This window comes from Condylura cristata, unplaced genomic scaffold (genome assembly GCF_000260355.1).
Source record: "Condylura cristata isolate star-nosed mole 26May11 unplaced genomic scaffold, ConCri1.0 scaffold00021, whole genome shotgun sequence".
Taxonomy (NCBI): domain Eukaryota; kingdom Metazoa; phylum Chordata; class Mammalia; order Eulipotyphla; family Talpidae; genus Condylura; species Condylura cristata.
In genome coordinates, this window is record NW_004567122.1 from 26,301,798 (window position 1) to 26,316,988 (window position 15,191).

General features: G+C 52.6%; 1 protein-coding gene across 1 annotated transcript; it reads right to left on the reverse strand.

Moving 5' to 3' along the window:
• Positions 1 to 2,170: 2,170 nt before the first annotated feature.
• Positions 2,171 to 9,798, reverse strand: CXCL14 (chemokine (C-X-C motif) ligand 14). The gene is made up of 4 exons (XM_004686745.2): positions 9,616 to 9,798; positions 9,346 to 9,451; positions 5,681 to 5,794; positions 2,171 to 3,300 (listed from the first exon to the last, which is right to left on the reverse strand). Exons 1-4 carry the CDS (start codon positions 9,677 to 9,679, stop codon positions 3,285 to 3,287), a joined length of 300 nt encoding a protein of 99 aa, XP_004686802.1. The 5' UTR covers positions 9,680 to 9,798; the 3' UTR covers positions 2,171 to 3,284.
• Between the last annotated feature and the right edge of the window lie 5,393 nt (positions 9,799 to 15,191).

Below are 15,191 nucleotides of genomic sequence, written 5' to 3' on the forward strand. Positions count from 1 at the left end.
CAGTGTGGAAGGGGTCTGAGGAGGTTTGGCTGGGGGAAGAAGTGGGTCTGTGGAGCTGGGCTGGTGCTCTCTGAGGACTCGGCTGTCCAGAAGTCAGGCCTGGAGCAGCAGAGCAGCTCTGCCTCGCGAGGAGTGGGGGATCAGGGCCGTGGCACATGATTCCTGAACATGCCTGTGTGAGGGAGTGAGGCTCTGGAGGTGGGTTCTGCACCAGGGCCTAAGATGCCCTGTACTCTCATCTCCCAGGGAGGCCCAGGAGAGCTGCTCAGGCAGCCTGACCTTGCTTGCTGAACTGGTTACTTTCTGGAATGTGGTGGGTGAAATAGGGCTGCTGGGAAACCTAGAGCAGAGAATCTATGGAAAATAGCTCTGGAGGTGGGCAAAAGGGCATCTTTCCCTGGGCACCATCATGGGCACTTGAAGTCCTTCATTTAGTGTTTGGTGAAGTGCTGGGATCAAGAGCTCCTTCTTAGGGGCCCAGCTGAGACCACTGTTGGCAAACAGGGTTCAGATCATGCACAGAAGCATCACCAGCCTTTGTTCTTCAGGAGCACAGAGTCTGTCGGGCGGAGACATCCATCCACACACGACCATGTCTCCTTCTGCTCTCTGACGGCTGGTGCTTGAAGAGCACTGTCCATGCTTGACTCTTCTGGGCCTTTGGCACAGCCTGACAGGCGGGCAGGAGCAGAGCACACAGGGCGTGTGGGGTGGGCCCTCAGGTTAGTGACCATCATGTGGCCAGGGGCGTGGTTACTGTTGTCAAGAATCCAGCCTGGGATTTGGGAGGCCAGACCACTGTGCTGGTGCTAGGACCTCAGAGGCAAAGAGGAGACCCCTGAGCGGGACCTAGGTGTGTGCAGTACGTGGGACGTGAAACTGGAAACTCAGAGAGAAACAGAGACTCCTGTGTGTGGAGCCAGCAATGAGCAGCCTTTTCGTGGTGGGGTATGGGGAGGTGGTGGTTTGAAGACTGAGGGGGAGGGGCTTTTTAAGCTGACTTCTGGTAGAGGCCCCTCCTTTGTGAAGCCCAACTGTACTGATCTGGGGCCAAGCAGACCACAGAGCTCCTGCAAAGAGGGGTCTGGTCTCTGTTACCCCTGCCTCCATATGCTCCATTCTACTGGGGCTTCCCTGTGTTCTGTTCTGTCTGTGGTCTCTGGACTCTCCTGTCCGGTCTCTCTTCCTTCTCAGTTATGAAAGGACAGGCAGGACCAATCCCCGGCATTCTGTTTGTTCCTGTCCAGCATGGCTTTGGATCCTGATCCTGCTGTCAGGTTTATTCATGGGAGCATTCAGCTGAGTGACCATGGACAACTTTCTCAACCTCCCTGGTCCTCACTTTCCTCAGGAATACATTTAGTGTGAGGGTGCTGCCAGATGAGGCTGTGCTGGAATGGGGCTGTGGTAGCACCCCACAGAGCCTGCTAGGGCAGGTTCATGCTGTGTGTTCCTGTAAGGACAGCGTGCACCTCGGGAAAGCACCCTCCGAGGGGAAGCGGGCAGGGGCGGCTGGCTCCCGGCACCTAGTGTGGCAGACAAGACAGGATGAAAGCATATGAGGCATGTGGTGACCAGGCGGGCGCAGTAACCGGTTAGCAGGCCTAGCTGACGGACACAGCTAGATGTGGGACCCTGGGCAGTTTATGCACCGTGGCCCAGTCTGTGCTTATTCCCTGCGCCTGCCCAGCGCTCGCTGTGTCCTGGTGCCTGAGTGCTTTGCCTGCTCTGTCTGGGCTAACCCATCTTGCAGAAGCAGACACCATCCCCGCAGCTCTGGGACCAGAGCCCCACAGGTGGGCACTCCTGTCCTCCCCTCACCCCCAAATCCACTGAAATAGTGGGGCCCTGAACCTCAGGGATTTAGACTCACCCACTGTCTTCTGTGAATGACCAGTGTGGCTCTCCAGTCCCATAGGAACTGACCGGGCTGCTCCGAGGGAGCTGTCCCTACATGTGCAGGTCTGGTGGGGAGAAGCTTGGCCTTCAGACCTGGCTTCTGTCTCTGGGACTGGAACGACTTTCCACAGAGGTGACAGTGTTGACAGGTATTTGGGACACACCAGTTTTCCTTCAGTGCATCTGTGCCCGTTTATTCAGGATGTGGTAGATTTTTATTCGGTTGTCATCCTGGCTTCATTAAATAGAAGAACAAAGCCTAGAATCTTGGTACATTTCAAATATATTTTATTACTTCTTTTTGCCTTAGAAAGAATATGAAACGTGCATGCGACACTAATGGTTTCTGACATCTCCATGACACAGTCCACGCCAGCCCAACGCGGCACGTACTGGCGGGGCGGAGGATGGAGGGCGTTCTTCAGTCTATTTACAAAGGACAGGGTGCGCGGTAGTCTTAGCTTGCACAAGAGGCTGCACTGTTTCACATGAAAATCACATGGGGGTCACAGACAGATGGTTCAGTGCTGCACGCCCCACACAGATGGGGGAAGGAAACATGCTTTAAGGCTCTCTCTTGTCAACAGAATGCATGTCTGTAGCTATATCTTGAATATTCATAGATTTGTAAGTTTTCTCCTAAGGTCTTCGCTAATGGTATTGGGGACTTAACGTGCTTCCAAAGCATTACTATGGAAGGAGTGAACCTTTTGCAGAACCTCAGGTCGAAGAGAAGACCCAGCCCCTTCCTTAAGGACCGTTTGCTTCACCACTACAGGATCTTGGCAGTGTCTCCTAGTGTCAAATTTAATCCCGGAGGGTGAAGCACACTGCCCTGCAGCCCAAACCCAGTTCCTCAAAGGACAGAGGCAGAGAGAGATCTGCCCCCACTCGCCAGGCCCAGGGGCCACTGTGGAGTCCGCAGCCCACCCTAGCCCAGGAGAGCTGGCGGCAGCTGTGCTGAGGCGCCAGGACCTGGGAGCGGAAGCTCCTGTGCTAGGAACAGAGCCACGCTGCTATGAAACGTCTCCACCAAGCTCCCTGTTCCTCCCAGGCGCTTATAAAGCTCAGATGTCTGGACAAATACAAAAAGCATTTTTTTTTTACAAAGGAAAGGCATGAGTTTCCCCCTTTTCAGTAAAAAGCAGCCTGTAATGAAGTCTGGAGCGCAAAAGAGAAGGGTCTCACATCTGGAAGCCTTTCCACGCAGCTATAAAATGTAAAAACTGACCGTTGGTAAAAAGTGCTTTGTAACAATATGTAATTTGTGTCTTATACCTGTGAGAAAGAAAGGATTTGTTTGTTTGTTTGTTTGTTTTTAATTTGCAAAGTCTTTTGCTCCTGTCCCAACCGGTGTGAAATTTCCCCATCCAGGGTTTGTCAGCCTATTCTTCGTAGACCCTAGGAGGAGAAAACACACTGTAAGTGGCGCAGGCCGTGACTGGGCGATGCTCAGGCCGACTGCTAAGCTGCTTCATTCTCCTGGTTGGGAGTTCCCCTCCTGGACTACAGCAGCCCTGCAGTGAGGGGGCTGCAGAAGGTGGGAGCCTCTGAAGGATGCCAGCACACACGCCAGTAAGCTCACCAGAGAGGGCTTTGTCCCTGCTTAAGAGCCTCCATCTCTGCAATCTCATTTATCCTCAGAGCCTTATGCAGTAAACTCTCTTTGTACTTGAGGAGCCTGAGGCACAAGAGATTTAAGCTTCACCCAGTGAATACTGACTGACTGTCAGTGGTGGGCACAGTAGTCTCCAGCATGGTGGGCTGCTCCTACCCTCTTGTCCATTTCCTTATCTGCACTTGCCTAGAGAAAATGGGTGGGGGCATCGTCTGCCTCCGCTTGATCTTTGTATTTTGTTCGAAGAAAGCATATACTCCAGACACCGGGGCTACTGCCTGAAAACAGTGGTGGGTGGTGCTGGGGCATCAGGGAGCCTGTGCCCAGTGGTCACTTTCTCCAGTCACTACTGGACCACTTCAGGCTTGTGTGCATTCACAGTTGACCTTTCTCTTCACCATGTCTGTTTAGGTATTTTAATCCCTCTCATTTTACACAGTGGCTGCCCTAGGGCACTGCACATCACACAGTCCACAGCTCCCTCGGCCTCCTTCCTGCTTTCTGAGTAAGGTCACCAATCATGCACTGTAATCAACTGGGCAGCCCAGAGCCCTGGGCTCAGAGCTCAGAGCTCTCCAGGGGTCTCCTTGGGCCCCGAGTTGCTAGTTGCCTTCTTCTTCCTCACTCTAGGTCTGGAACTTCAGCTTGTTCCTTTAGCTCCATTCATGGAGCCATTATAAACCTTTTTTTGGGGGGGGGGTGTTTGAAAGGGAGGTTGGGAGGAGGTGAGGTGGGAGAGGGATTCAGCAATTCCAGAGCAAGGGATGAACTCATTCTGTAATGAAGTGATGGGAGGCTGGACAACAAGGTGCTCACTTTGCTCTCGTCTGAAAATTGCAGAAATAAAAAAGGCTGCAGGGCCCAGGCCTGCCTTCTCTCCATCAAAGCTGTGGCCCAAGGGGAGGGGGAAGGACACAGTTCACCAAAGGCTTGAGGGCCTCCCAGCAGTCCCATGCTCTCAGACTCCCCTGAACAGGCCTAGGGCTGGCCTCATTCCACTTTTGATGACGCACAGCCTGGAGGGTGACAGGCAGTGGACAGGACAGGTCTTGCTTTTGCCATGTGAGTTACCTGCTCTGGCCAGACAGAGGGCTGCATTCCTATCAGATTTATAGAAATAATCTCTCTCTCTCATCACTTTCTATTTCAAGGAACTGCAGATGAGGCAGTTTGGGAGCGGCAAGAAAAGCTCAGGTACTGGGGCTGGACCCAAGTGTCAGCTGTGGGAGAGCTGGCCATGGGCCGCTCCTAGGGAGAAAGAAAGGGTCAGGCTGGGAACTCTCGGTGGCGGGGGTGCCCGCTATAGGGAATGGGAAGGAGACACTGGAGCTCTGACTACATGCCAGGCTCTCAAGTCAGTCCCTCCCCACCCCGCTCAGCCCTCAGTGGGCCGAGGGGCAGGCATCGCCCCCGTGTGTGTTTCTCTATTACACCTACTACTGGTGTGATAGGCTGAATGCAGGAGGACTTGACCTGCTCCAGGCCAGGCTCACCTCTATGTGGTATGGGGTGGGGGGGCGGCCAGGAACATGCCTCCATTAGGCCAGACACAGGACCCAGGGCATCACAGCTGAGAAGCCATCTTCTGATAACAGGGAAACATCCCACAGAGGGCAGGGATCTGGCTCAGGGCTCACTGCTGCCCCCTAGAGTTAGGAGTGGCTCTGATTTTAAAGGGTGAAACCCAAGGCCCCTCCCTCCCTCTCTGTGGGCAGAAGTCCGTCTGGTTTCTGAGCTGCAGAGGGCACACAGCACCTTGAGATGCTTATTAGCTCTATAGCTAATAAACATGACATATGAGTGGTCATGGTTCACTCCACAAGAGTCAGAGAGAATCAGGCCAGGTGCTCACTCAGCCGTCTGACAGTGGGAAGCTGGGGTCACAGAACCTAAGTTAAATAAGATGAATTAAGCCTATAATGTAAAAGTTAAAATGAGAAAGCTTGGTCCACAAGAGGAGAAATGTTTGATGCTGACTACTGTCTGTCCAAGAGAAGGGGCCTGCTTCGTTGAGTGACGAGTTAGTTCCTAGGCCTTAGGGCCCTTTTGTAAGCAGGTATTGGTGTCTGCTTGTCTGGCTATTATGGGGCAGGACGATCTAAAGGGGCCTAGAACATGGGTCTGTTGGGAAGGGGGAAGTCAGGTGGGAGGAGGCGGGCATACCTGCGCTTCTCATTCCAGGCGTTGTACCACTTGATGAACCGCTTGGTGCTCTGCAGCTTGGGGTGCAGGCAGTGCTCCTGACCTCGGTACCTGGACACGCTCTTGGTGGTGATGCTGAAATGGAGCAGGACAGGATGGAGGTTTGAGGAACCTCAATGACAGCCCCTCAATGTGGCCCATGGGTGACCCTGGCCTGTCCCAAAGCAAGTCTCCCAATCAGGGTAAAGATTTCTCCTTTCAAAAGAGCCAAAGTTCCCACTCCCTGGCTGGCTCTTGGGAAGGTTCTATGTGTCCCTTAATCCCTGGATCCATGTTAGAGTCTAAGCCTGTCAGGGTGAGAGGCCCTCACTTCCACCCACCCCTCCAAGTTCTCAAGTCTAGGGTTGCCCCACCCTGACCCTCATGCACAGTGATGTCTGCAGGGCCCACATTGCCCTTGAGGACTGGACATTGGGGTACTCTCTGGCTCTTCTGAAGCAGGGGCGGCGCCATAGCTAATGCCACAAGGTGCACGTGCTGAAACCTCTTCCCCTGAATCCACGTGGGGCCAGGACATGCCCTGCACATACTGCAGTGTCAGATCCTTCAAACCTCACATCCTCTGCACAGTCTCCTGGGTCCTGGCACCGACTGATCCTGATGCTGGCTTGTTGGCTTTGAAGCCCATTTTGGTTCCTGAGGATGAAGCATAGCTATCCCACACTCACCCAGGAGGATAAGAGCTCCCTCTGGCCTCTCTCAGGCAATGTGCCAATACCCAGTGGAGGCCTAGCTGTGTGGTAGAGAAACAGGAAACATCGACAGAACATAGAGCCTGGGTTTGAATTCTAGGTCTGTCCTTGGCTCCTGGGTAACTGTTCTGAATCCAGTTTGCCCATGTGTAAAATGGGTGCAACAATGGGACCTACATCTTGGGCTACTGGGATGATTAAAGGTTCTAATCTATGAGAAGTACCTAGCACCTGGCACACACTGAATAGTTGTGATAATTAGTAACTGTCATAGAAGAGGAGATGGCCAAAGGGGAAGACAAGCTTAGTGTTTGGGTTCTAGTTTGGAGAGGGACAGTGCTGCCCATGTCTGGGCCCCCTCAGCCAGGGCCAGTCAGGGCCACAGGAGAAGCGTCTGGTTAGAGATGGAAGGACGACATTGGAGAAGGAAGGACCACCGGGGAGTGGCGGGAAGTGAGGTCTCAGCGAGAACAAGATATAGAAGTGGACTGGGGTGATGGGGAATGAGGGGGCAATAGAGGGTGGCTGGAAGTTGCAGTAGGAAGAATGGAAAGGGAGAGAGAAAGGAGAGTTTGTCCCCCACATGTCCTCAAAGATAAAGTGTCAGGGTGCGTGGGCCAAGATCTGGAAGGGAGCAGGGCTGCCATGAACTCAGTCTCCTAATTGAGAAAATCAAATCTTGCTGCTAGAATGAGTGCAGAATATTTCAGGGGCATCTTGTCTCTTCTCTGAACTTTGTGTTTCCACTATGACCTATGCTTCCAGGGGCTGGAACAACTCTTTGCTAATGCCAGGCCCTCTCTGAGACCTGTTTCTCCCTGGGCCTTGTTCCTTCTTCTGGGTCTCCAGTGTGGGGCTGGATTCAGAGGGGATTTCAATGACTTCCTCCTCTGTATGAAGTACAATAACAATCTGCGCTGATTTTGCCAATGCATTTCTGTTTTGCTCTTGGAATGAAAGGATATGGCAAGACTGTAAAATTCCCCTTCTCAATTAGGTCAGTGTGCAGGCTGACACCCCAAATCCTGAAGGTAGGGGAGTAGAAGCAGATACCCAGCCATCCTACCACAGTGCTCAGATGTCTTGTCACAATATTGGGACTGTGAAATTGGTTGTGGGATGAAGGCATAAGGATTTCTGGTCTCAGCAATAACTCAGAAATTCTGGGTCCTATGTCTCTGTCCTTAGAAGTTCTGGGGTCCCAAGCATTTTGGTGAGAGCTCAGTGGACAGATGACATAAATCGCCCTTTCTAGAGTCTGGACTTTCCTGAACTTTTCTGAGGGCAAGGACTCCCACTTGCAAAACAGATTGCTCCCCACCCCAGGCTTAGCAGAGATTCCTGGGTGACTCAGGGTGAGTTGGAAAACTTGCTTCTATTTAGCCTTTGTGACTGAAAACCTGCTTTGGCAAAAAGTGCTGGCCCCTTTTCTTAGAGATTCTTAGGAGCTTGAGAAGGCTGCAGAGCCTCCGGCCTCCGGGGTAGGTGTGGGGCAGAGGTGTAGGGGAGGATGATGGTATCGGGACCTCAGGAGGCCGCTGCAGGTTTTCACAAGCTACAGAAAGACAGTGCCTTCACATGCACTGTCAGCTGTCAGCTTCCTCTCTACCCGGAGAAGTGTAGCCAGGTAAAAGAGTAAGTGTATTTTCTGTCCTTTGAGATGTCACTGCAACCCATACCCTGTCCCCCTCCCCTCCAAGATTTCTGAAACTCTCTTGGCATATGGAGTGTTGTTCAGCACTTGGAGGAATGCAGATTTAACTTGCAATGTCCCTGTCATGTTTAGCCCTCAAACTGGAAGCCAATAGGGTCTTGTAGCTCCTCCTCCAGCCCATTTAACCCCTGACACCAAATACAAAAGATTTTCTGGGGATTTTTTTGGGCTTGAGTCTCCCAAGGCAAGGGGCAGGGACAGGGAGGTTAATTTAGGTGCCCGGAAGGCAGGCAGGGGGTTCAACTCAGGCCCAGCCACTGCAGCCTCCTGGTGGCAGTGGGGGCTGGGGGCTGCCTTCACTGACTCTGTGTGGAGGCCTCCGGGCCAGCGGGTGCGCTGGACGGAAGGCACTTGCCCAGACTGAGAATAAAGTGTGTCCTGTTTCTGGGGGAGAGGAAGAGGGGCCAATGGTCCGTGGCAGATATTTGGTAGCTGCTTTGCCAAGGGCTCCCTTCCTGGCCAAGAGCGTATTGATGGGGAAACAGTGGTGCTGGCCTCAAGTGGTTAATTGGGAAGGCAAGGAGCAAGGAAACTCAGTGTTCTCTCACTCTGCCCCAGTTTTTAAAATATTCCCCACATCCCCACCAAGCAGAGCTCCAGCCGCGTGGCACATTAACCCCAGCAGAAACTCTGCACAGCACTGCTCAGACTCACCCACCCACAGGAGACCCAGTTGGTGATCAAAGAGCCATGGTCATTTTAAAAATGAAATCACTAGAGTCCCTGAGCCGGACATCCAAGGCCCCTTGCTTGGAGAAAAAAAGCTCTAAAGGAAGAGTCTGAGCACTTGAGACAATGTTTGTTTTAATCCCTCTCTAACAGAGATAGCAAGCCTCTGAGTTTGGGTGCAAGCTCAGTAGTTCTGGGGGCATTCTGAATGATTTCAGTCTGGGTGTTCTGAGTGGGCACACAGGATCTATTTAACCCCTGGTGGCCTGAGAAGGTGGGCAGTGCGGACACAGAGGCCACTCATTTGAATCCTAGCAAGGGTGAACTCTTCCAAGAGGCAGTTTCCGGACACTGGACAGTGACCCTCTTTCCAAACTCTTCCAGATTGTCGCGCCAGCGACCTAAGGACTCGCCCGGCAATTACAAAGGCTTCCCCAAGGCCTTGCCAAAGTGGGAGAGAAATGTTTGTTAGTCTGACCCAGTCCCATGCTGTGTCCCAGCACCGGGTTAAGACAGCGCGCACAAGCCCGGAGTGAGGAGCCAGAACTCACATAACCATCTTCTCCTCGCAGTGCGGGTACTTTGGCTTCATCTCCAGCTTCTTCACGTCGCTGTAGCGGATCTTGGGCCCCTTTCGCGAGCACTTGCATTTGGACCCTGCGGGAGAGCGCGCGGGCCCTCTCAGTTGTGCGCGGGGTCTCCTTCCCCTAATCCGCCCTCGGTGCCCACCCAGAAACCCTGGCGCCACAGGCAGCTAACAGTTGGCACCTGGGTTTCCCAGAACAGGACGGGGCAGAATTTGGGACCGCTTGGGCACTCACCGTCCACGCGAGCGGCGCACAGCGCCAGGAGCAGCAGAAGCAGCGCGGCCGTCAGAAGCCTCATGCTGGCCGGAGGGGCGCGGCGCTGGCGCTGGGACTCGAGGAGGGCGCCCGAGCGTCGGTGCCGCGACCGGGAGATGCCGCCCCGCTCGCCTCTCCGCCTGGAACGCGCCTCCTGGTTCCGCAGGCTCTAGCCGCACCCGTCGGTGGGTGCCTGGGGGCTGGAGCTGTGCGCTCTGCTCTGCGCGCGGCTCTGCGCTCTCTCCACAGCCTCCCTCCGCCCGCCCAGGCCTCTTTTAAATCCGCTCCTGCCCTCGCAGAGAGCGAGCTCATTAATATGCAGAACTACTCGGTGACTCACTGAGATTTCTCAACGCTGCGGGGGGAGGAGACCTTCCCCGCCCGACCGCAGCCTGCCTCAGGTCGCGATCTCGGCGGCACACACTGCGAGCCACGCGTTTACGCACACTCACACTCACATCCGCTACCGTCTGGGTGCCACACGTGCGCTTCTTCACACACCGGTACACCCACACCAGCGCACGCACACATCCTGTGCCCAGCTCCAGCAGGCAGCCGAGAGAACGAGAGAACGCTTAAGGGTACACTTGCCTGATTCACCTTCTTGCTGTTCTGAGTCTCCAGGAGACCCAGGCCCATGGTCCAGATCCTCTGAGATGACCTGAAAGGATTTTGGGGCAGGTTCCAGCCGTCAGTGCCAGCCGGACTCCTGCGGCCTGAGCTGTCCCTGTTGGGCCAGCAGCCCTGGTGGCCAGAGCACAAGGCCAGGTCTAGAGGGAAGTTGCTGGTGTAGGTTGTACAGCAGGAAGGCCATTGCCTGTGGTCACTGGGGCTGGCTTAAAGCAAATGTGCATGGCAGTCTGTCTGGCCCCTCTGACAGGGAGGCTTCCTAAGTGGGTATGTGGCCCCTTGGGTGCTGTACTCTAGGGTGAGGGATAGAACCCAGTGGGGAGATCCTCACTGTCTCAATTCTCCAAAGCAAGGCAGAGGCCCAGTGGGGTTACGTGGCAATGATAACCATCTGGTTGAAGTCCGGGTCCCAGATGTGGTGTCAGGTTGTATGGTGTGGTGTTGTGGGTCAGGCACAGAAACAGAAATCCTTGCTCGGCTACTTATCCGTGCAAGTGACTGCACCGCACACAACCTTCCTTTCAGCTTCCATGAAGTGGGAATTGTTACAGGGACTGTCAGGATGGCTCTGAGAACTAACTAAAATAAATTCACACATATTAAGTATTTCACCGAGTGCCTGACCAATCGGTAGTTCTCAGAGAGTATTACTTATTGATGTCTCTATTATATATAATTTTGAGCCTTTTAAGTTCCCTTTCAAGTTTTAAATTCTTTATTTGATAGGCATGTGGACAGCTTAGAGAGAAGAACTAACTAGACTGAGATCGCAGAAGCAGGTTGACAGGATGGGAGAGGCCCTGGCTTCTGTGGCTGCACCCTGCTTCCCTGAGGCCTGTCTGCCCCACGCTTCTTGGTAAAGTGCTTCCTTGATAGACCAGGAGGCAGGGAGTGGAGCATCTCACACTCCCAGGGTCCCTGGGCTTGGCTCCCAGGCCGGAGCTGGAGCCAGGAGGGAAACTGCCAGGGTTCCCCAGCTTCCATGGCGCTTCCAGCTCACAGCTCTGTGTTGTCAATCCAGCAGCTCCCTGTGGGCACAAGTGCCCAGAGGAGACCCTCAGTGGACAGGCTGCTGAAGGGCAGAGTGGGAAGAATGCATCCTGTGTCTTCCCCACTGGAGAGTGCTCGGTGCTGGAGGAGTCCTGTGCATGCAGTGGTGTCTGGCATATGGAAGGCCAGCAGCTCAGGTGTTTGCAGAGGATGAGTGCTAGGAAGCGACTGTTGGCATTAATGCTAAAATAAAAAAAAATGTTTTTCTTAATAGAAGCTTTGCACATTTGTTATAGAAATATCAGAAAATACAAGCAGAAGACTCCTCACATACACACACACACACAATTCCACCCACTCAATGATCTACACCAAGATGTTAGTGTTTTTCTTCCAGACCCTTCTCTCCTTGCTTATGTGCCTGTGTACAAATGGGGTCAGCTTTCATGTCCTGTTTCATAATCTGCTTGTTTTACCTAATGCGGCATCATCAACAGGTGCATGGGGCTGGTCTTGCTTCCACAGTGTCTCTTTAAATGACATCATTTGAGGCTGTACAGTAGAACGGCCAAGAGTTTGGTCTGTAGTCAGACTGCCTGGGTATAAATCCTAGCCACTTGTCTGGGTGGCCATGGGCAAGTGACTTAACTCTCCTTGATTTCCTGCTGTGTGAGATGAAGGTGATGATGGTTCCTGCTGCATGGGGAGACAGAAAGGAGGTGGTGCAGGTACCACTTAACATGTGGGTTCTAGTCAGAGAAAGTGTTTGGCGAGTGCTTCCTGTTGGTGTCTGTTACTTTGGATGGGGCAAGTTCCATTACACAGGTATATTTTGGCTGATTAATTAATCTCTGCTGGGAAATTGGGGTCTTTTCAATCATTTGTTGTTGGAAGCAGTGATTATTCCTGTAGCTCAAGCTTCGGGTAGCCCTTTAAAAATTGGATCAACTCTTAGACAATTGCTGGGCCATAGGGCATGTGGGCTCTACGGCGTTTTAATACAAATTACCTCCAAAAAATAATTCTGCAAAAATAAGTTACTTGCTATCAAGCTTTCCCAGAGAATGTAAAATATGATTTTTTTAAAGATTTATTTATTCATATAGAACTGGGGTACAGGCCAGAGATGTGGAGGGTGAGAGGATTCACCAGAAACAGAGCGGGGAACAGAACAGGCAGATCAACGAAGGGGAGCAGTGGGCAGTTCAGGAGAGGTCTGCCACACCATGTGGATCTCCTCCGGGGCAGGCGGGGATCAAACTCATGCGGAAGTGGCTTAAGCTTCTTAGTGCAGTGCTTTAATCCACTGTGCCACCAGGGAGGACCCAAAATATGATTTTTATTAACAAAATTTTATTTCTAGCATAGTTGGTTCAAGAATATGCTGGATAATTAAATGGGTTCTAACAACCCCAGGGGTCATCAGCCCTGAACTTTTATTGGAAAAGTAGTTGGCTCACAAAATATGGACCTAAGTTTTCCAACTTCCCTGGCCACACCACAGGTCAGACATCCCAGTGCTTTGTTCCCAGTTATACTCTCCTGCCTATGAATATTGACCTTGGTTTGCAAAATATAACCATTCATCTTTATAATCCCCTGTTGCAAAGCTGCAGGTGATGCTACTCACCTGGGGGAGGAGGGAGTGCTCAGCTCCTGACATGAATACCTTCAGGGTACAGACTCTACTGAGCTCAGACTGGAGGGGCAGACTTTGAGTAGGTTGAGTGGCAGGGTGAGGTTCGTATGAGTGCAGCTGTTTTTTGCACAACTATCTGGTGGAAGGTGATCTCTGGGGTACAGCGAAGGACAACACCTACCTGGCTTTTTGGGGTGGTGTGTATGTGAGTAGGTGTCAGCTGCTGTTTACCATCAGGCTGGGTTCCATGGGAGGGGTAGACACAGGCATGGGGGACCCGGAGGAGGGAGACCCAGGTGATTGAGCACCTACTGTGTGCCAGCTTTTACTCATGGTGCTGGGGACATAAGGTGTGCAAAGGCAGATATGTACCTACCCTCAGGAAACTCAGAGTCTATTGGGCAAGACAGATGTTAGATAGTCAGAGATACACATGAAATCACCATGGAGGTAGGTGTGAAGGGGGAAACTAGGAGACTAACCAGGGAGCTGACCTGAGGCCGTAGGGTGGGGTTCTCAGAGGAATTGACCTCTGGTTTGGAATCTGAAGGATGAGGAGTTAACTAGGTGACAATAGGAAGGGACCACTCTTGCTCCCCTGTGATCTCCTGGGGCATGACCCCTGCTCCAAGCACTCCTGCTTCCCAGTTGCACCCCAGCAGTGCCTGCCTCCTTGTGACCAGCACTTACCATACTCCCTTGGTGGTGCTCCATACACTGCTTGTCTCATCCCTCGGACATGCGAGAACGGCCCCAGCTGGGGAATCTTCGTACCTGCCGGCCCTTCTGCCCAAGCTGCTATTCCCCAGAGGTTGACAGGTGGCCCTTTCTTCCTGGCTGAAGTCTCAGCTCCAGTATTTACACTTCAGATTGCTCACCTATTACCTCTCCTCCCCTTGCCAGCAGTCACTGGCCACACCCTCAACTTCTCTTCCCTCTACAGTGTCCTTACAGCAACCTCACAGTGTACTACTCTGGGTGTACTGTGGTCGTCCTCTGGTCTGGTTGTCCTGTGGAGGTGCAGTCTGTGTCAGTCTTGCTCATCCTCAGAGCTTTCAGCAGTACCTGGTGCACAGTAGGGTTTTACCCCTTTTCTTTGTGTAAATAAAAGCACGTTTCAGGGAAAAGCCCAGCTGTGAGAGAGCCCTGCCTCAGGCCCAAGGGTGTGTGTGTGTGTGTGTGTGTGTAGGGAGTGGGTAAAGGACATAGTTGACAACACTTTCCCTGGAAAACAAGTCCCCCCATTCTCTCGCCACCAAGGCATTAGCTTTATGAAGAAATTGCTGGAGGAGGAGAAGGGCAGTAAGTAGAAGTATGTGTTCTAGGAAAGCCCATAGCTGTCGGGGCTGAGAAGGTGAGCCTTGATTGGTCAAGGTTGGTTCCCGCCATGGGATCAGAGGCCTGCCCATTCGGATTCCCACCCCCCAATTCTTCCCAGGGCTGATCTTCTAAAGAGAGGGAGTTTCCTTTTTATTCCTCTGCCTGGAAGGGGCCATCCTAGGACCCAGAAAAGGAAGGGGCTCAGGTCCCATATAGCCCTCATTGTGGAGGGAAGGAAGCTGAGGCCTGAAAATGGGGTCGGCTTCACATAACCCCACCAGGCACAGATGTCAGTCTGGTCTTGTACCAACTATTTAAACCAAAGTGAGGTCCTGGCTCACTCTGTCACTGCTCATTATTTGTGGGGAACTGCCCCCCCCACAACCTGCTTCCATTGAATGGTGTAGTCATTAGCTCAGTTGAAGTCTGGTAGGGGCCTCTCTGCTGGAAGGCTGCATGGCTCTCTCCAGTGTCACCCTACAACCTATGGAGCCCCAAGGCAGCCAGCTGGGTCCTGGTTGCTGGTTCTCCATTAGCATAGTTTTGCATACCAACCCTTTTTCCCAGGGCCTTGCTCCTAGGTAGTGAGGATGAAGAGCTGGGCTCCCCTGAGAGTAACTTCAGCTTTTTTTTTTTTCTGTACATTTAGGGACCCTGAGCAATGTCAGTGCAGAGGAAAGGGCACTGGGGCTATGCAGGTGGAGATGAACAGGATCCAGCTAGCCCCGTGACAGCAGAGGGGCCCTGCCTCTGGGTAACTGGGGGTGCTAAGGGGTTATCAAATACAGAACAGGCTTGCTGCAAATATACCAGGCCAGCAATTAGCATTTATTCTGCTGCTTATCCCACAATATCTCCTAACTGCAGATATGTACCTTTATTATATTAAGAACAAAGGCCAAACTATTTTCAAATAAGGTTTTCACAAATAAATGAGTAAAGACCATCAAAGGACAATGGGGAGGGGAGATAAACT